We start from the raw sequence: 22271 nt of genomic DNA, 5'->3' as shown, positions 1-22271 counted from the left end.
AGTCTACACCAGTACTTTGTGTTTAAATTCCCTTAGAATCGAAGTGTGGTTATGATGGGAGGAGGAAAGCTCATTTTCTGGTATCAGGATCAAGCTCTGATTGTAACATACTGCATTTTAAATGCAGTGACTTTTCAAAGTGGTTTGTATGGGTTAAATGAAAAATTATTCATTCTTTTTGAGATGCTGAGAATTCTGCAATAATCATGAGCAATAATGGATACAACAGTGGCAATAACAACATTTCTGACCTTTAAATACTTATGTTTCCACTGGTTTGGCACTTCTCTAAGCAACCAGAAAAACCTGTCATCCAGTGTTCTGACCATGCAGTATTTTCAGGCCAGCTAATAATTAAAGAGCTGATCTTCATGCAACTGAGGTCACTACAAATCTTTTATTCATAAGGAAGCTCACCAAGTTTGAGTCTCTGCCTGAATTCTGGTGACAATTTCATCAGTGCACCACAGTGGACTAAAGGCTTTCATAAAATCACGCAGGAACTGTTTAAAGTGCGAAAGCCAGCAAATATCCCAGATACCAAGAAGAAGGGAGTATTAATTAAGGCAGTATTTCATTATCTGCTTTCTAAGCTATACCTTGCTGTCAAACAGTGACAGTGGCTTCACACCCTTGAGTGAGAGCCTCATGATGGCGTAGAGGACGGTGCAGAGCACGAACTGGTGCTCCACCAGCGGGTAGTGGATGCGCTTCTGCTCCAGGGCCAGCTCCACGATGGACACCGGGCCCTCCACCGATACCCAGGCGTCCTCAGTGTCCAGCACAGGGGCCTGCATCTCATCACTGCTCACGTCTGCCTGCCAAGCAACACACCAGACCAGTCACACACTAAAAACCTCCTACACTGGCCTGCTCTGCAGTGAAATTTAAAAAAACCTTCATGTTGTTTAGAATATCATTAACATTTGTCCAAACTGAACAGGACAGAAATTAGTATAATCACAGTCTTCAAAAATAGATTTTAACCCATCGATTCCTTACTTTCAATGGGAAAAATAAAAATTTACCTCTAGCAAAGTTTGCAGAAGTTCTGAACAGCAGCCAAGAAAAGCTGTCATTGCTGTGTCACTCATCCCTACATCCTGGTAACAAACAGTAAGATTTAAATTGTATCAGCTGGAATTGAAACAGGCTTTCATTAGCTCTTTATGTCTGAGAAGACAGTTGTTGACATAAAATACATAGTTTGGCTCAGTTTCTTAACCTGTTATATTTAAATGTAAACAAATACTTACTGAAGTACAACAAAGAATTAACAGGAGAATTTGGAATAAAGTAAATGTAGCCATTTACAACACTGTATCTCCAATGAAGACTGAATCAAGTAATGCCACCTAATAAATTTAATTTTCTGATCATATCAGTTGTCTTCCAAAGAAATTTTAACTAATGATTTTATGCATGAAAAGTAACAGTAATTTGTCATCTTATAGTCTCAAGCCTACCCTCTACAGTTCTAATCTGCTTTTTCAGATAAAAATTAATTTATACTACTTAAAATTTGTAACATTTTCTCTAGGGCTACATTTTCAATTTTTTTTTAACTTTCAAAAATAAATCACAAACTAGAATTAAATTTAAGGCATTTCTAATTAATTCTTCCCACTCAGACAAAAGTAGTATTACTTGCCCGTCTGCATAATCTGTCCTTTGGAGCTTTTCCAACCTGTTTTTACAAAAAAAAAACAGGTAAATTTTGTCACAACTAAATTTTCATTATAATATCTGCTACCCACATTTTAACCTTTTATTACTATTTTCACAATATAAAATGAGAAAATAGCTCAATTACAGCTACATGATGCAGCTCATTGCATATCTTGTTTTCAACAAAAGACTTGATACAGATTGTAAAGGAATGAACACCTCTGATGCCCATATTTAGTTCATCCTTCTTAAAGCCTAGGATTAGAAATAAGGTCCTCATTCAAATCTCAGACACAGCTAAGAAACTCCCAGTGATTTCTAGAATGCAGAACTAAAGCTCTAACACCAAGCATGATATTAGGAAGAAATCAGTTAGTTAATAAAAACCTTTCTCTCCTCTCCTGCAGGTGTTAACTCAGGTAGAAGAGTTATGGTGAAGGATTTGCATAAATGCATGCAGGAAAACTGGAAAAGGGTTTTTGCAGAAGCAACACCTTCTACAGCTGTACACAACTGAGTCTATTTGCTAGAAGGAATGGGGAAGAGGATATTTTCCAGTTCTTAGCTAAACAAAAAGCAAAGGCAGAAAATGACAGGAGCAAAGGAGAAGGAAGACAAGACAGGAGAGCAAATTCTAGCAGGTTTTGTGTTGGAGTTTTATTCTTTAAGTCACTGTCCACTTAGTAGGAGCACTCTTCCTAAACCATCTTCCAGTAAACAACCCCACTGCAGAGTTATAAAGCATGAAAAAACCTGAAGCTTAGCAGGGACAAAAGACCACTTAAATTCAAAGCAGATGGGCTACACACTAGAACAAAAGCTGATTTACAATAGTAGTAATAGTTAAGAGTGCTCAACAACATCCATGAAATCTTCTGTATTTGCAGAAGAGTTCATGTATATGAAGTCTGGACTTGTGGTAGATCCTTGGTAACAGGCACTTTAATACATTTATTGTTTTCTAACAAAATGTTACATATGCACACATAATTTCAAACTGTTTCATAAATATTTCTTATTTAGTAAATACAAGCTAAAAAACTGCACTTAAGTCTTCAGAATACATCACCCAGTGTTGATGAGCTGCCTCTAGTTAATCATCCAAGAGATTTGATATTTTAAAATACACATTTCATCATCACTTCCAAATGTTAGCTATATATTAAGCCAAATAAACAGTAATGATTTGTATAGTTAAATCAAAGATATTCCAAATACTTTTTAAAACGAAACACTAAAATGAAATTGTTTATACATACTGGTTTTACTTTTCAGTTAGTAACAAAAGCAGTCTCAAGACACTGCACTCACCTTGTCCATAAGATATGTGGCAGAGGAAAGCCTTTTTACTATGAATGTATTCCACATCATCAGAGCAATACCTAGAACAATCACAGACTTGTAAACTCCAGGTGAATAAAAAAGGGATCTTATAAGATGGTGAACAAAACAAGAAGGAATTGTTAATTATCCTCACTACTTTATACTTGGAGTTTAGATTTGTCAGGAGGAGACTACACTGGTGATCAAATATAGTCATAAGTGCAATTAATAACTTGTTAAAAATATTTTACTATGCAGACTGGGTTAAACATTTTAAGTACACATCAAGAGGGTATCTTATTTGGATACATAAATAGCCTACAAAAAGAAAATTGTCACCACCTTCATTGAAACAGGGTATCAAGAACTGCATGAAAAGTAATTGACTGCAACTGATGTTCCACTATTTAAATACAAGCAAAAATTCATTTCAGAGCAATTTTATTTTAAAATGCTTTTAGTTGAACACATCAACTTTATCTAATTAACTTATTTTCACAGTTGTGATGGAAACTCAATTTCACCATGGAAGAGAGAAGTGTGGATGTCAGCAGAAAGTTTCGAGATGGTTTGGTGGTTTTAAGACAAAATGGCCATCACTATTATGAACACCATTCGTTTACTTTAGTCAAACATCCAATCTATTTTACAATTTCATCAAAGATAATTTTTACTAAGAGCGTTGTACTTACCATGCTGAATGTGAGCATTAATGATGCATCTTAGATGATCTATAGACCTATTGAGAAAACATGCTTCCTTATGGAAAAAAATAAACGACAGTGCAAGTTAATACACTATTCAAAACTTGCTTTAAATGTAAATTACTAATTCTTAAAGGGCCCAGGTAGATTATCTTAAAGCTTTTACTTTGACAGTTATAAAACTAGCAACTTATTCCACTGTTGCAATCTTCTCTACCAGTATCTGACAAACATGTGTGCATAGCAAAGTTTGTTTCAGTCATCATGAAGCCAACTGTAATTTCAGAGGTTTTTTAGTATAAGTACTCCTAACATACTCTTTGCTGAAAGGCACCTCCACTGGCTATAATAATTTTTCAAATACAAAATCCATTTCTGATAGAAAGAGTAGTTTTTACTCAATTTTGCTATGATGGAGTAAGTTTTTAACAAGTCTCAGACAAACCTTCTATTATACATTAAGTGATATGGCACAGCTCTAAGGAGTTCTAATTTAACTTTTAACATCATCTGGACTTAGCACAACATTTTCCCTTACAGAAACTATAGGACAGGAGAGGAAAGAAGGAAATTTTTTATTTTCTTTCTTATGTCAACTGCCAGCAGTAGCCAGGGAATCTGAGAACGTTCAAGAAATCCCTCTTTCCTCCCACAGTAGAATGGGTTGTAGTCTAAAAATTTTAGTATTCTGTGACTCGTTTAAGCAGAGTTAGAATAGAGAAAAATATGCCTCTGTTTTGGAGTACTGAAACTGTTTTGTATCTGCAGTACAAACAGCCAAAAACCTTTTTCAAACTGAACCCAATTTCCAGACTCCCAGTATGGAGTCTTGACAATCTGACAGCCTAGAAATGTACAGTGACATGCCATTCAGCCTCAGGACATACTCTCATTTTCTCAATTCAATTTCCACTTGCCACAGAAAAATTGCACCTAGCAACTGCTTTCAAAGTCAGTCTTATTAATTGATGTTTTTCTGAGCTACCAGAAACTTGTGAAGCTCCTTCTATCGAGTTGGTCTTAACCATTATTCCCTGCAAAAGACACTTTCTTACCTCTGGGTCCTTATTCCACTGCACTATACATTCCCAGGAGCAATGTGCATGGAGTACATCCACTTCAAGACTACATGGAAATTGCTGATATGCTACTTGCAGCAGCTCTAGAAAAGCAATATCTGAAGTTAGAAGACAGACCTCTTCCCACCAAAATTTCTGCTACTTCACAACAACAGTCTCTGCAGACTTTTATAATTTAAAAAATTCACATTATTTTCTTACCTAGGATTCTTTCCAAGCCTGTAGCTGCTTCTGGTTCCTCAAGAAAGAGATTATTATGCATTTCTACAGATTCTTCAGTACTGTCTGTAGTGTTTTTGTACTGGGCCACATTCAGTATGATCGGACTGAAGCCTTGTCTAAAAACCCATTTTGCTACAATATCAGCAATACCTCCTAGGATGTTGAAAAGAAAAGTAAGAGGTAGAGTCAATGTATTGCAGATTATTTATGGTTCACAATCTAAGGACAAGAGACAATATAGGGTTTTTAACTATGACCTTTAATTACATACAGGTAACTCTACCAATTAAAAAATTTGCTAACCTACTGATCAGAAACTTACAATGCAGTCTTTACAGTAATAGCTTTTAACAATTTTAAAGCACTGTTCTACATTATTTGCATTGCTTTTTAAATTAAGAATGGTATCCAACAAAACAATTTCCAGTGCAGAGTACATCATTAAATAGGTAAGGATGGCTCAGAAGTCTATTAGAAAGAAAATCAACAATCTCTCCAAGAAAAAAAACGTACCTTTTCCAGCTTCAAGCAGTTTCTTAACAGACAGTCTGCCCAAAGGATCAGTCTGGAGTGATGAAACTCTTTTTGTCCTTTTGGTCACTTTGCTGTGCAGTAGTGTTTGAAGTATCAGGCAATCCTCTAACTGCTTCAGCAGAAGTTTCCAATATTCAGTATCAAGGGAGAGTGCTTCCCAGGATTCTGTGTCTGAACCTACAATTATTTGGGAAAACTAAAAAAAGATATGAATTGCTTTAGGTCTGTTCATTTTAAAGCACCACAATTTTGTTCATAAAAAATGCATAGCATTAAAATTCAAAACTATATCCCAAGAGCTAATGCATTTGAAATAATAATTTACTTCAAAGTATGCATTAACTATTTTGCAAAGATCAATTAACATCCCACACTGCTCACAAGTTACACATATCCTTCAATAAAAGCCTAAAGGAAATAAAAGGACCTGAAGGACAATCTTACAGTCCCATTTTTAAGTCCATATTCAGCTGAAAAGTGGGTAAGAATACCTTAAAATATTTAATTTTAAATCCTCCACTATACACATCTTCCCCAAATATATGATTAATCCACCTACATTTCCATTTCCTATCATATTAAAAAATATAGATCATGTACTCAGAAATACTGGATCACACCACATGGCACTTCTGTGCACTATTTTGTTAATTCTCATATCTATCAGCAAATGCTTTGCCAGGAAACCCATGAATCTTTCCAGATTGGTAGGGAAAAAAAGGGGGGGAAGATACACGGATTTATGGAAGGGAAATCCTGAAGGAAATAAATCTGTTACCTTTTCTTTTTAAAGCAGAACAGAAGAAAAAAGGACAAAGGCATGTAGGTAAAGGATAAGATGTTGCAACATATCAACATCTCTATTTTGCAACACTGACAATTCTGATTAACAGAATTGCAGTAGTTGAGGTGAATGTGCAAAAATACTGAAACACTTCCTGTTCTCTAGTAAAAATTTGTAAGGCAGACACAATTAAGGGGCTGGGGCATTTCTCCTCTGAAGACATGCTGAGAGAGTTAGGATTGCTCAGCCAGGAAAAGCAAAGGCTCCAGGGTGCCCTTACTGCAGCCTTCCCCTACCTAAAAGGGTCTACAGGAAAGGGACTTTTACAAGGGCAGGTAGTGACAGAACAAGGGGGAATAGCTTTAAAGACAAATAAGGAGGTTTAGATTGGCTATTAGGAAGAAATTCTTTACTGTGAGGGTGGTAGGCACAGGTTGCCCAGGGAAGCTGTGGATGCCCCTTCCGTGGAGTGTTCAAGGCCAGGACAATGATAGCCTTGAGCAACCTGGCCTAGTGGGAGGTGTCCCTGCTCAGGGCAGCAGGGACTGACATTAGATCATCTTTAAAGTACCTTTCAAGCCAAACCATGCTCTGGTTCTATTTACTGAGTTCTCTGCTTCTAAGACTGAACACCATCTACATCCCACCTAATCTAATTCAGACACAACTGCCTGGTGCTATTTGGAAATGGAATAATGTTTTCTATGTTGAATTGAAATGCTGTATGCAGTTTTACAGCCTTAATCACAACTGGGTAAAGGTATTTACTGCCAAAAAAACCACGCATCCATGGTGTTAAGAACGGATAGTAACATAGTTACTACAAAAATTCAACGGTTACTTAAAAAAATCAGCTATGAATGGTAAACCTGTTTTAACAAAGTTCAGTGGACTTCTCAAATTTATGTGGAAAGTGTGTAGGCTTTAAGCTCATCAACATAATTTGCAATTGAGAGAGATACTCAATGTACAGTTTCCATATCTAAATAAGTTTAGTAAATTATCCTGACATATCATTAATTCATCTCAGCATAATGTTCTTCAAATATGAATGCAAATTTTCAGGCTTGCAGGGTAACAGGCCTGTGCCCAGGTTGGAATGAAGGCAAATGCTGAGGATGTTACTGTTACCAGGACAGTTGCAGGGAAGCGATACAGCAACTAGAAGAGAAGGAGGGGTGTGAGATGAGATACCTTTCTCTCAGTCACGCTGTCGATGACCTCTGCGGTTACAGAGTGTCCCACGTGAGCGGACAGCAGGGCAGCCGCGCTGCTTTCGGACTGAACGCAGGCCGTACGCATCTGCTGCCACCAGGGGGACACCGACTGCGTGTCCCACGACTCGTCTATAGCGACTGGAGGCAAAGGGAGAGCGGGAAACTCAGCTGGGGTCACTCTGCAGGAGCAACCAACCCCGGAACCAGCACTTGTGAACACAGTTTGTCCACGAAGAGCAATTTCTGATTACTCCACATGATCATTTTCCACATATTTAGCACACGGGTTCTTGGATTGCAACTCAAGTTTAAAATAGAAGGTGAATTATTCATTCTCAAAACTCATTTGTAGCAAACAGACAATAGATCTGAATCACTAGGTAGCAAACCTGCTGCATGCTTAAAAGATCTAAGGGATGTTACACTTCACAATGCAGACAGATTCATTTGTGATTTCAAGATGCCACACATATTCAATGCCCTCAAGCTGTCTCCCTTCAGGCTGCCTTGTGTTCAGCAGCATTAATTTACTCAGACAGCAGCAATAGCTTGTTCATGCTTCCTGTTTCAAGCTGATAATGCTGCTCTGTGGAGAAGTAGACAATAAGGGAACCTGGCACAGATTCATCCATAGCAGCTCTATGTGAGGTAGGACAATTGGCACTTATGTACAACATATGTACAACCTACTCCAAATTATGGCAAACTGACTTTATAGAATACTCAAGTTACAAATGCTGCTAAAGTAACAGTAAAGTAAAGGATGTCTGAGAGCCACTCAGCACAAATTAAAGAGACGGGACTAAACATTAAAAAAAATGTTAGGAAAGTAAGCTGGACAGCCACCTTCTGGTGCCAAATAGGAGTTGTGCCAACTTAGTGTAGAGTGAGAGTGAAAACATGGCATGATTAGTTAGTCCATGAACATGCAGCATTAAGTTTTGCTGCATAATTTGTGAGGGGGGGAACCCAAAGTGATAATAGACTCTAGCTAGAGTAGCAAAATTCTAATAATAACAACAATTGCCTTTGAGTATTTTTAACACACATCTCACCTTTCATTTTGCTCAGAACTGACAGCATAGTGTGAAGGCAACTGACAGAACCTGGTTTGTCTAGAATATCTTTTTCTTTGGAAAGCCATAAATTGAGAAGGAGTGACTGTAAAAAAAGAGAATATGGAATTGAAGCAGTAAAATGAAACTCTAATACTTCAACACACCTAATGCAAACAGTTTCTCAAACAAGTTTTATGTCACAAAGTAAAAATGTTATATTCAGGAACCATTATATTAACATTACAAGTTAAAAATATACAGCACAATGCACTCTGTGACAGATCTTGAAATTAAATAATACAATCAGTAGATTTAATTAGGAAGATATTCTAGAAAATACTCCCTTTTGAAAGCTCAACTTGGGAAACATTATGAGTTAATATTATAGTTGAAAATTATGAACACTTGTAGTCCTTAATGAATATTTTAGACATTCCCACTAGAACACCCACATTTACTACTAGAATATTTTTTTCTTTTTTTCTTTGATATTGTTTAACTGGGAAATGCAAATATGAGTAACTACAGAACTGAATATGGGGTTATTTAAACACAGCCTAAATACAGCAGTAATCCAAAATTCAACATAGAGAAATTTTCCTTTCAATGTTTTGCTTTCAAAGTACTAAATCAAAGTTTTGAAGCATGTAATAAACATCTTACCAACAAGGTTTGTGGGCTAAAACCTGCTGATTCCAGTGCAGGGCATATTTCCTCTGTGGAACTCTCCCCACACAAACACTTCCAGAAGAAAAAGCTGCCTGAAGCAAGAATTAGTTGACATTATGAACATTATCTAAAACCACAATCCCTCTCCTTACACTTAGACAAAAGGCAATCTATTGATCAGGTCCCAGTGAGTGCAATACAAAAAAACAGGTTACATTTCAGATCACCTGGTGCTCACCTGCCTGCCAGCTTAAACCACAACAATCTTTTCTGATGCCCAACAAAGGATACAGAGGGTTGAGATAAAGACAGATCTGACCAGGGCATGTCAAAACAAACTTGTCATAAGTATTGATTACATTACTTTAAAGTCAGTAGTCACAATACTGACAGATTTGCTGCCAGAGCAGCGTGAAGTGTAAATTGCTGTAAATATTCTGTTGTGCTCTATCACCCCTGGGGGTTTGGTTTGGGTTATCACATACTGTTGGCTCATGGCACGATAAGATCTCTGTCGTGACACTGAGCTGCCTTCGGTCACCGGCTCTGGCCCTCGGGCGCCGTGCAGTGGGAACGATTCGCAATTACACCTTTGCCCCTCCAAAGGCCCATCCAGAGGGAAATGCCTTCGTCCACTTCACCCTTCTCCAGCCGAATTACAACCATTCTGCTCAACTGCTCGGTATAGTCAGAGAGAAGAGAAGGCCTCTGGATCTGATGGCAAAGTGATATGTACCGTGGCTGAGCTACAGAAACAACCTGACACTGCAATCACTGACAACGCTACAAAAGAAATACTGGAAGTGAGAGTGAGCTCACTCAGTAGGAGGAACAGGAGAAGGAGGTGGATGAGGCAGGCTACTCCAAAGTAGGGCCAGCATGAGAGCAGTAGAATGAGATGTTCACTACTCAGGTAGGAAGAAGAGGAAGAATTTGTAAACAATCAAAAAATCCCTGGGGGAGCTGCAAGATATCCAGGAAGATTTCAACCAAAATCCAGGTGAGTAGGCTGTCATTCAGCTGTTCTTATGTTGGGATAACAGGGCCAGTAGCCTGAAATTGAGAGGGTAAGGAAGCCAAAGAGCTGGGATCCCTTTCTAGAGAAGAGGGCATTGACAACAGAATTGGAAAAGGGGCACAAATCCTCAGCCTCTAGAGATAACTCCTCCTAGGAGTAAAAGGAAGGAATCCTTTTCAGGAATGCATTACATATCTCCCAGGCAAGCAGACTGATCCAGACTGCACAGAACAGGGTGAAGCCACCCTTTAGAAAGACTGAAAGATGCAATGGGCTTTTAAAGGCTATATGGAATGCAGTGGGTGCTAAGACATTCTAACATTGGGACACAGAGGTAGCTACGGTCACTTGGTTGGTCAGCACTATGGGATCTGCCAGTCAAACTATCCCTGCCCAATCAAAACTCTATTGTACAATAGAAAGGGATAAAAATACACTGAAGAACAGAGTTTATGTTGCTCCTGTCTCAGGCAAAAGCAAACCCATTTGTGGAACTGCTTTTGCTAAAGGACCTGGATGCACTTGGGGAAGTCTGATGTGTACCTCAAGGGGATTTGATTCTGGATGAGAACACACAATGACTTGAATTGTATGTTAACTGCTATATAATATTGTATGGCATCACTACTATGGATGCTATATGCCGTATCAATGGTTTTACAATAAAAATTACCAAGATTAATGACAATTAAATTTTGGCAAATCTGCCGAAGTGCAGTGATGCTATAACATGACAAGCACAGCAGTGATGGAACCAGAACTGGTTTCAGCATGCAACAATCCAACACCACACACCACTTCTCCTGCACTAGAAGACTACTACGACAGATGGAGCCCACAGCCATGGACTAAATGAAATCATTGGACATTTCAGAGGGACCTTATTGAAAATCTCAGCTCCACAAATTAGGGCTCCTTGTTGCCTCACCTAATGGCCTTATGCTGCCTCTGCTCAGCTCCCTCATCTCTGAGGCTAAAGTCAGTCCTGCCATTAACTCAGTTCTTAGAGTGCTGCGAACATGAAAGAAGCAGCAGGGTACAGCTGCTTTGTGAAGTATCCAGTTACCACTGACCAATTTTGTAGTGTAAATAAATGAATGAACAGTGGTTACATGGCTTCAGGGTAATTGTATCCACAAATGCAGTTAACTTGTATTAATAGTCATTCATGTAAAAGACTTGTCCTGCAGCTAAAGGTACGAGTCTAAAAGGAGCAGTTACATAACACTTCAAGGCAAGACGGGCTGCTAAAGCCTCAAATTAGGGCTAAAATATTTATACCATCTTAGATTAAAATCAGTCTGAGTAATGTAACAGAGCTCAATAGCTCTTACCTAAAGCCACATATTCTCCATCTTCCATATCTTTTATAGTAATCACATCCTTTTCATATTCTAGATATTCTAAGAATATTTTCACAGACATGTCAGCCTTCTCATCAATCAACGGAGTGCTAGTTTGAGTATTTTCTTTCTTGTAGTTCTCCAGTAAAGTTTCAAGCCTATGAAAATCTTTTTCTTCAAGGCGAAGCAGTTTAGCCAAGTCCTTAAAAGCAAAAGCAAAAAAAGAAATCTCATAAAAGACTTATACAGCCGATGGTTTTCAAAACAGTAAAAACAAAAAAAAGTCAGAAGAGTCAAAATATCCCATTTCTAACATTAAAAACATCTTTGAGAAGGGCCAAAATAATCTCCAAATCAGTTATTCACATTGCTCAAATGAAGAGCTTGTCTAGCTTCCTTTTTAAGTACCAGAACAGAAGCATTTCCCATTTTTAGATTCTGCCCATAGCATAACAATCGTCCATCAAGTAAACAAGCCTGTAAAATACCAGTATGGTTTTGCAAATACATAAGCAGCTTTACAAATTATAGCAAAAGCAACCCAAATTATGCAAGCATCAAAATTTTTAACTTCTACAAGTCCCAAAATATCCCTCCAAAACCGAAGTGAAGAACACACTACGTACTTTGAATAAAGAACTGAAAACAGGAGACTGTGGTTTTATTTTCACTTGTATCTCAACTTTGTGTCTCCTAAAGAATATTAGGTAGATGAATTACCAGACACTTGTGTGAGGCTGCAGGTAAGGTATTATAAGTAATTACCTCATTAAAAGCTGCAGCACAAGAAGGGGTTACTAGCTTACCTACTTATACTATCTGAGGCTTTGAAAACGTATTCTTATGCTTAAATCATCACTTGAATTTAAAAGGCAACTGAATTTTCAATTTACTCACATTATCTGAAGGTGAAGTGACTTTCTGCATGCTCTGGGAATTTAGTTTGCTAACCAGTTTATAAAGATGTAACAGCTTTAACTTGTTTGCACAGAACTGCAGCAGTCCTTCGTCCACACACTCCAGCTCTGAGGAGAAATAAAACTGCACTTGAACTTGGAAATATAGCCTGGAATAGTGAAACACACACACACACAGAACTGGAGGATTTCTGAAACTCACTGTAATTTTTTGATGCACTGCTGTTTGCAATCGTTACATTCAATTCACAGCAGCATAAAATAAGAATTATTTTCACAAGAGGTATTAAAGAAAGCTATGAAGCTTGTTTTAAAACTGGAGGTTGACAACGTGAAACTGAACAAAGACAAATCTATTGTCTTCTCCTGGTTTAAGGCCAAACCACAGACTGTCAAAAACTGAAATACAGTTTCGGTTTTCTTTCATCAAGAATAACAAACTATAATATTTATTCATTCTGACACTTTAAGCATATTCCTCTCATCTGAAGAAGGCTTGATAACTACTGACATGAATTAAATTTCACTTCAGCAAGACACTGCCTTCTGTATTTTTGCAATCTTAGTCTCAGAAATTTCATGTATCTATTGACATTCAAATTCCCGTAACAATTAAAGAAAGCAACACAGAAAACTAACACCAACATGTGCAAAAAAACCTTTTTATTTCAGCTTATTAATCTTGAAAGAAAGCCTTCCTGAGAGATTGTAAAATGACCTTCTATACAAAAGATTCCACTGAATACATAATTTTCACCTGAAGCTACTTCTAAACATGATTTTCACTTATAAACCCCTAAATACTTTTGATAGATTGCTATTAAAATCCTACCAAAAAAAGAGAAAGCCACAGAGAGTTTGTCACAGAACCACTTGACCTTGAATTCACAACCACAGCATTCACAGAGCCCGGGACCTGGTTCAAATTATCTTTTACCTACTAGACAGAAGTGGAGAAATACAACACTACTCTTGTGAAATTAGAAGGCTGGAACATCAGTCAAGTTTACTGTATATTGTGACTGTGGGGAAATAATGTTATGTTTGACAAAAGATTAATGATGAAAAATGCACAAACACACAGACCTTAGGAAATACACTACGCTGTCAACCTCTCTTCAGAATTAAAAGTCATGTTTCTGTTTTCCTTTGGATGTTTTAGGAGTTCTAAAAGAAATGGCTAATACCATTGATTTAGAATGAGGTAGAGAATTTAGGTAGAGAACTGCATGTGTGAATGTCTCAATCTCCTCTATGTACTTCAAGAAAACCATAAAAAGAAACTACCACTGGTAGAAATGAAGGAGATTTCTTTGGTTTTCAGCAACAAGATTTTGAAATGGCAATGGCATTTCCTGACATAAGCTCTGAAATCTCTACCAAAACATGAAGTATTTCGTAAATTTCAGCAAAGTTTACCAAAAAAAGATACTAGATGTGGTCACAGCTCAGATTCTCAGTGATAAAGATTTTGTGCTTCAAGTACATTAAAATTCACAGATCATGTCACATTTTTCACTTCCTTGTTTGGAGAGAGAATAAATTAAAACATTTACAGGCAAAAGCCTATGAACCTTCTTTCTAAAGGATGCTTTTACAGAACACAAGCACCCAGACCAGTTTTTTTGAGTTTGTTTTGTTGGTTTTTTAAAAAAATATAATCACAAGTTACTTGGCACCCAGCAAGCTTAGCCAAACATACTTACCAGCAAGCTATTTGTAGTCTGCATTAAATAAAGACATAGAAAAGCAACATCCTGTGATATCTAGCACCGAAACTAGGCAGACCAAACCTGGTCTCCCTGTGGAACAGAACATTTCTACATACAATAGTAATAGTCTTACAGCACTGCAGACAAAGTGCAAATACCTCTCTATATTTACAAAATAAATATCCACCTACCCTGTTTTTTTAAATTATCCATTAATGTCTGAGTGATGTTTGTGAGAGATGAAAGTGGCACACGTTCGCTTGTCAATATACTTTCCAAAGCCTGTTAAGCAGATTTTCAAGAGAATTAAACAGTCACTTAATCTCATTGTTAAAATATGCAAGTTAAGCCAACAATAGCACAACTTTGACCACAATTTTTCATCTGTATTTCACCTTCACATATACCCGTGGCATAATTTATTCCTACAGAAAGGTCTTCCCTCTTTTTATTATTCACAGACAATGCCTTGGGGAAGTCAAAAGTCAAAGTTAATTCTAGTCAATATGTCGTAAAAAAACTACCCAGAAAAAACACACAGAAACCCTAAACAGCTCAATTATTTGTTTCAAGTAGTTCTAGGAAAAAAAGAAAAAAAAAAAAACAACCCAACTTATTTTGAAATATTTAGCACTCTGACAATGCAGTACTATTTTTCTAATATTAAAGTATACCCTAAATGTTCACCTGTTTTTTTGTAGCAGGATATTTGATATCAAGTATTAATTCCTTTGCTTCAGCTTCAATTAAATCTGCAAATAAAGACAATCACAATTTAAATTCATATTTCTCAAATGCCTTCTGAAGAGCAAGTAAACCTGCATAACAGTCAAGGCACATGTGGGTTCATGACAAAGATGAAGACACTGTTGCAGAAGCTGCCAAAATAAGCCGGAGGAAAATGAAACAAAATAACAGAAATCCCAAGGTACTTAAAGATCATAGCTCATAGCACAGAGAGCTGTCAGAATGCACCACAATTGTACCTGTGGTTGCATACTTACAGATAATCCAACAACTCTTTGATAACGCAATCTTAAGAAATTATACAAGAGAACCTACCTGGATCTGAGGTTTTAGCTTTGAGCAAAGCATTTAACTTCTTCACTAGATGCATATCTTTTGCTCGTTCACTCTTTTTATCACTGAAGGAAAAGAATTTTTAATCGTATGAGTGAAGAGAGCTAAAAGTAATAATTCAATAAAACTGTATTTTTTAAATTATTTTTGCTCCTGTAAGGTAACATTCCAATAAATAAAATCATGTTAATCCATACAAACCAATGAGATTATTACAGAGTACTATTCAGCTTGAAAAGGAACACGAGAATTGCTGTCTCCAACTGTTTCCAAAAGCAATAATGAAATTAATTTACTTATATAGAGCATAAAAAGTTCTTACCTCAGTGATAAATGGAAAGGTACATGGACAGTTTTTACACTTCCAGAGACTGGATCAACAAGACAGATCTGGTAAGTCTGGGGCTGCCATCCCTGACTGGTCACATTGTTTAGACCCATTATTTTATAACCAGGATACAACAACCTGAAATTTTTTTTTAAAAATGGCCAAAATTAGCAACCTTCCCTGTCCACAAACAAAATAAAAAGGCAATAAGTTTTATGAAGCTAAGGCTTAAAAACTGCAAAACACCTTTATCAGAAAAGACTGTAGAGTGATGAAATACGACAATATATCCCCATCTCTAGAACAAGAAGCTGCATTCAGTGGAAACACTGGGCAGCACAGGAAGTGCTTGCCAGCACCACTAACACTTTTACCGTGGCATAGCCATGTATCACTTTATTGCAGCAGCACAGCCACCATGGCTACCTGCTACCTGATTCTTACCTGCAGTATTTCCCCACATTGAAGGCTCCAACCCGAGGTCCTTGCTGCGTGCTCCACACTTCCAGAATGCCTCTTCTTGGAGCATAGATCACAAGGAACTGAGCTACCCTGCTTGGACCCTGTGCATTTCCAAAAGGAGAAGAATCCATCTTCTCAGTTTCCCTTTCCTGAAGGTCCTCCACGGTCTGTATCCAACCAACTTCTGCGTCACGGTATCCTTTGTAAGAGAAGACAGAAGGTCACAACTGTGCAGAAATTAATACAGGATTAGTGCATCAAGCTGTAATCTTAAGCTTTGTTTCAAATCATGCAACTTCTGACTCCTATAAAGAACTCTGGTCCATGGCCTTGGCACAGGGCCCACCAGAGAGTGGCCAAACATAGCCCTTGGCAAAGCCCTGGCAAGGAACAAATTCTTCTGAAGAAGATATAAAAAACCCCAAAACCCATCAGGTCAGTGCTCGGGACATTAAACCAATGCATGACATTGAGGAGTCCCTTGTTGTGCAGCCATCATGATGAAATGAGAATCTAACAAGTTGTATGTCTTCTTACTGATTTTTCAAAGTTTATCTTCTCCACAGAATTAAAAAGGGTACTAGAGTTTATCAACAGAAAGAACCTTGAATAGACCTAAAGCTCTTCCAAAAGAAAATACAAACCAAACAGACTAAATTTTAACTATATTCCTGGGATTTGCAAAAATACCCTTATGGAGTTTATATTACACCTGACTTTGGTTTGTAATGAAGCAATGTACTAAAATTCTTGGAATTCTAAGTCTGAACATAAGATGCCTCAGTGTTTTGAAGAATATTATTTGCAATACTAATATCACTACCATACCTTTCCACATGCGAACTGCAAGTCCTCTTGTAACATCCAGCAAAATAACCCTTCCAAATTCATCTGTTACTGCTGCCAAAGTATTACATGGAGAAAGACATATCCTTTCACCATGGCGCCGGGAGTCGGGAAGTCCAAACCTAAAACAAAATAATAATGAAGCAAAGCCACTAGACACATCCTTTTCTTCAGAAATAGTTAGATTTTCTTCTGAGGATGAAGACTTCTTTTTTAAGGTAACAGAAGGTATGGATAAAATTACAAGCAAACCATGAAAAAAGTTCTTGCTCTGTGTCCTAAATTACAATATTAAGATGTATTCTATTCCCATCCTCAAGAGCTGCTGAAACCAGCAGGGGCATTGTTTTTTCCTTATCTCCTGTTCATGGACCCATCAATGCCTTTCCACATGACTCAGAGATAACTCCTTCCAGGAGACATTTTTGTTTAGTGGACCCACATGACTCATAGAACGATAACAGCCCATTGTGAGTTGCTCCACCCAGGGGGGAGGAGGTAAGTATCCCTACATGGATATAATCTGGGATTTGGGACAGAACAACCAGTCTTTCCACTGGATTCCCAGAGAACAGCCATATTTTCCACTGGATCTTCAGAGCAAGACTACACCCTTCCTACAGGATCACTGTTCCAACAGAACCACATCTGCCACTCCGGACTGCAGCCACCAATTCAATTGGACTGCTACCAACACCCTGACCCACAGGGTGTCAAGTTGTATTCTGACACTGTCAGTGTTTTTTTTCTTTTGTAGTATTGCATGTATTTTTGTTTTTCTTTTCCCTTTTCCTAATAAATTGTATTTCTGACTTGGAGTCTTTCACTGATTTGCTTTCAAACCAGAACATTCTGTTTACCAAGATATATCATAGCTCTGCCTAAGTCCTACTGAAAAAGCAAAGTTCAGATAGTAGGATAAGTGATTGCCTTGTCATGCAACGACTGTACAGTAACAATGAACCCATGCACTGGAAGGGGAAGATGAATAATTATTTGTCCAGAATGATAAACTGAAGTGAAACAAAGCTTAAAACCAATGACTTGCAAACTACCATTACTGCTTAAAGTCACGCATTCATCAATTATACACATTTCAAGATAATTTAAATAATTAAAAACACAAGACACACAAAGTAACTGACCGTGAAAAAAATGCAACTTACCTCACAGCCAATGGGGTAGCAGGTTCCACCTTTGGTTTCTGTTTTTGGACAGGTTCTTCTTCATGTTTACTCTTCCAACCAAGCCAGCCACTTGCAATAGAAGAACATAACAAGAATTACACTAATGGTCCTAAAAATATTATGCAGCTACAACTAAAAAAAAAAAATTATTACCTGGCAGCATTAAATAATGCTGAAGTCAGTTTGCTTGCAACTGCTAAGGCAACATGAGACAACAGAGGCTGTGAGCTACCCTAAAATATGGGAACAGTGTGTTTAGAAAGTCAATAAACAGTCAGCCATGAATCACCCCGAAATGAAGCAACAAAACCTTTAGAAAGCCAAGAAACAGTTCTTACACTGAACTCAACTGCAGATTAGTTTTTCAGGGCTCCTATGGACTTTCAGCTCAGAAAGCATGGCTTTAAGACTGCAAAATTTAAATTCATTGCCCCCCAGAAAAGCCATTCTGACATCTCTACCATTTCAAAATCCTCTGAAAGTCATTGGTAGCTCAGTATGTTTGTCTGCAACAGAAGTTAAAAAACCCCTGTGTATCATCTATCACAGAGAGCTGGCTGGTGTATGGCTTTGGCATCCTTGCAAATATCAACGTTAGCAGCTTTTTCACAAACGTGTTGGAAAGCAAGTACAGAAACCAAAATTCCAATTCTAGCATTTACAATTAAATTTCATTCCTGGTAAGGACAGTATACATGTAGAGTCTGAATATACAGACACAGCTACACTGATGTCCTTTTCCTCCCGTACAACAGAAGATGATGTATATATGCTACAGTTAAGCACAAATTGCAGTTTTCCCCTACAAGAAATCACTACAATGTACTCAGGTTGTGTTGAAACAAAGGCTAAAGACCTCCAAATATCCATAAGATGCATGTTTACACAATACTAACATAATTTTTCAAAAACATTACTTGGCAATAAATTAACAAATTTGAAAAAAATTATTTATCACACTCAATTTAAGATAGAAAATAAAATTTCTCAGTAGCAGGAACCCATGCTAGACACTACTATCACATCCACTCCAAATCATTCCAGTTCCAGAAGATCAAGAAGGGGAAATGTCATCACAAAAAGAACATAAGAATACTTCAGAAATACTCATAGAGAAAAAAAGAAAGATTAATTATTCAAAGTTTCAGCGAGTCAGCTTTGTAGTACATACCTCCAGGGCAAAAAAGAACCCAGTGAAAGGATTGGCTCCAACAGTAACATACTGGGACATGGCAGGTGGACTGTTTTTAATAGCTGCATTATATCCTCCTATATTGGAGGCAGTCTTCATTTGATCAAAAGGACACAGTGTCATGATGCCTAACAAAAACATTAAAGTGAATGTCTTACACATTCAGAACAGAGGCATGCAATTGCTCTAAAAGCATAAATATATTCCTGCCTTCTTGACTGACCAGCCAGCATTCAGTGGAAGGGAACAGCTTTAACCAAGGAAATGCCAAACAACACGGCAGAAATAACCTAATGGACTTGGGTTAATTATAAAGCATGTATGGTTCGTTCAGAAGAAGAAAAATTCAGCAGCAAAAATACATGTACCAAACTCACTTCACCTGCCTTAACAGCAGCCTTCTGATCTCTTGGCTGCTTTTGTAGAAAGGGTGGAAGAGAAATTAAGCTTACTATCCCTCAGGTATGCCTCTCTGACAAGAACCAAGGCTTCTGCAAATTCTGAAGGGTAAAAGTCTTTGACAGTCTATCATTCAATTTGTCCTTTTTGGAAAGGAATCATCTCAAATTTAAATTTCCTTATGTGCTAGACTCAGGGAAGACCCACATCGGTCTTAACCTGCCTGCCAGACAGTTCTTTCACCTGACAGAAATGGAAATAACTGCATCTGATCTGGCCTCTCTCAGCTGTTTCTTACCAAGCAACAAAGAACAATATAGTTACAGCTGTAAGAGGGAAGACTCAATCAGACTAGAAAAGAAAATAATTTTGATAGTGGTTAATAGAGATCATTCACTATGACAGCCTTCACTCACTATGTACTTCTATTCAATCAGTACCACTAAGCGCTCTCAAGGAGAATTTAACTGCACAAAACCATGAATTTAATTTTTTTAAATACTTGAAACTAAACAGAAATGCTTACCTATACTAGCATGGTCAACAATCGTATCCACATCTTGCAAACCCCATTTCTTATAAGCTAATGGTGGAGGTTGAACATTCTCATTGCCAGATGCTGCAGCTGACAAAAGTCAATAAAGCACAAAAAAATTTCAACTGAGTCAAACACAAAGGAATAGCATAACAGAGAGGGAAAAAAAACACCTGATGCAATCTGAAGACACAAAATAACCTAGTTTTAAGTTAACATGCATAAACTCAGAACACCCACTAGATATGTAACAGTGGGAGGTAAGAACAGTGGTAAGACTAAACCAGTGAGTGTCACTTTCAAAATATCTATTACCCCAAATACAGATGATCAAGAATGAAGGAAGATACAGCACTCCAGTTGCAGATATTGCAACAAGCTTTGAGTCCTTCTCAACACCATCCCTGTGCCATCTATCACACAGTACTGTCACATAATTCTCCTCTACCCCCTGGAAACTGAGCTTGTTTCCAAATTAGAGTATGAACAGGCACTGTACTAAAGGAACAGGATCTAAGTCTGCACAATCAAACAAGGTATGAAAAGTTCTCAGACATGAACACAAAGACCAGGGACCACCACTGCCATCATCCCAGCATTATCACTTCCCATAAAGTCTTTCTTGGGAAGAAGAGCATTCCACTGACAGTGGCATGCTAAGAAGCACCTCAGCAGTACGCAGTGGCTTAATGCCAGTGGGCAGCTGACCACCACACAGCAGCTCACTCACTCCCTCCTAGTGGGATGGGGAAGAGAGTCAGGAGAGTAAAAGTGAGAACACTCGTGGGTTGAGATAAAGACAGCATGCAAACAAAGCAAAATAATAAATTTTCTTCACTACTTCAAATCAGCAGGCAGGTATTTAGCTACTTCCATGAATGCAGGGCTTTATCACACCTAACAGTTGCTTAGGAAGTCAAATGCCATAACTGAAGATTCCCCCTTCCTCCTTTTCTTTTCCCAGCTTTTATTTCCAGGAGCATCACCATATGGCACAGAATATTTCTTTGGTCAGTTGGGGTCAGCTGAACCAGCTGTATCCCTCCCAGTTTCTGGGAATCCCCAGCCTGCTCACTGTCAGGGCAGTGTGAAAAACAAAAAAAGCCTTCACACTGAGTAAGCACTGTTCCACAGCAGCTAAAACATCAGCATGCTATCCATGCTGTTTTCATCACAAATCCAAAACACAGCCCCATACCAGCTACTAGAAAAAAAATTAACTCTATCACAGCCAAAACCAGTGTACAGTATTATGGTACACATGTAGAAGACAGTCAATACTACTTGGACAACTTGGGCACTGGGAACATTTTCTGTAAAGGAAGAAACATCCCTGAATGCATTAGGTGTCAACGTATCAATGAACAATCAAGGAAGACCTAAATTCCACCTTGATTTTATATTTAATCTAAGTAAATTTCCTAAAAAATAAAGAACTATTAACAGATTGAAAAATAAACATTTCCCCTTACACAAACCTCTTGCAACCTGATTGCGACACGCACGAAGGGACTGAAAGAGGCTGAAGCCATCAATTGTCACAATTGCTGCTGGATACAAGATACTTAGTTCCTCATTCTGGGGAAAAAATGAGAAAAAGGAGACAAAAAATAGATCACTGCTACTGTTAAAACAGCTTATTTTCTGGCTTTTTATACTATTAACTATGCAAAATGAGGATTACATCCAGAGAGTTCATAACGAACAAGCCACAGGCAACTAAGGAAAAACTACAGAAATTCAGTATTAAACTCTCCCAAAAATCATTTTAGCCACATAGTTTTCTACTTTTACCTTCTTTTAATAATTTGTTTGCTTAATATATCTAATGGCTTAGGAAGATAATACATAAGATACAGCAGCTTTTGAAGGCGACAGAAAAAGAGGTTCATCTAGAATGTAAGTATCACAGTTTTAGGAAGCCAAATTCTGAAACTGGATTAATGCCTGCCTGAATTACCACTTGGGCACATAAATGCTAATCTGGTGATACA

At 37.7% G+C, this 22271-nt stretch overlaps 1 protein-coding gene across 1 annotated transcript in view; it reads right to left on the bottom strand.

Moving 5' to 3' along the window:
• Positions 1–22271, bottom strand: part of RAB3GAP2 (RAB3 GTPase activating non-catalytic protein subunit 2) — a 43072-nt gene that overhangs the window by 3808 nt on the left and 16993 nt on the right. The window contains 24 exon segments of the mRNA XM_031059494.1: positions 600–818; positions 1029–1103; positions 1652–1687; positions 2980–3050; positions 3684–3750; positions 4751–4857; positions 4976–5149; positions 5510–5726; positions 7509–7669; positions 8587–8692; positions 9253–9350; positions 11611–11821; positions 12517–12644; positions 14440–14530; positions 14936–15000; positions 15311–15393; positions 15651–15794; positions 16101–16317; positions 16947–17086; positions 18131–18220; positions 18305–18384; positions 19323–19471; positions 20269–20367; positions 21756–21855. Coding sequence (XP_030915354.1) covers positions 600–818; positions 1029–1103; positions 1652–1687; positions 2980–3050; positions 3684–3750; positions 4751–4857; positions 4976–5149; positions 5510–5726; positions 7509–7669; positions 8587–8692; positions 9253–9350; positions 11611–11821; positions 12517–12644; positions 14440–14530; positions 14936–15000; positions 15311–15393; positions 15651–15794; positions 16101–16317; positions 16947–17086; positions 18131–18220; positions 18305–18384; positions 19323–19471; positions 20269–20367; positions 21756–21855 — 2928 coding nt within the window.

This window comes from Geospiza fortis, unplaced genomic scaffold, assembly GCF_000277835.1.
Source record: "Geospiza fortis unplaced genomic scaffold, GeoFor_1.0 scaffold41, whole genome shotgun sequence".
Lineage (NCBI taxonomy): Eukaryota > Metazoa > Chordata > Aves > Passeriformes > Thraupidae > Geospiza > Geospiza fortis.
Note: the sequence above shows the minus strand (reverse complement) of the source record. Positions and strands in the feature narration are given on the sequence as shown.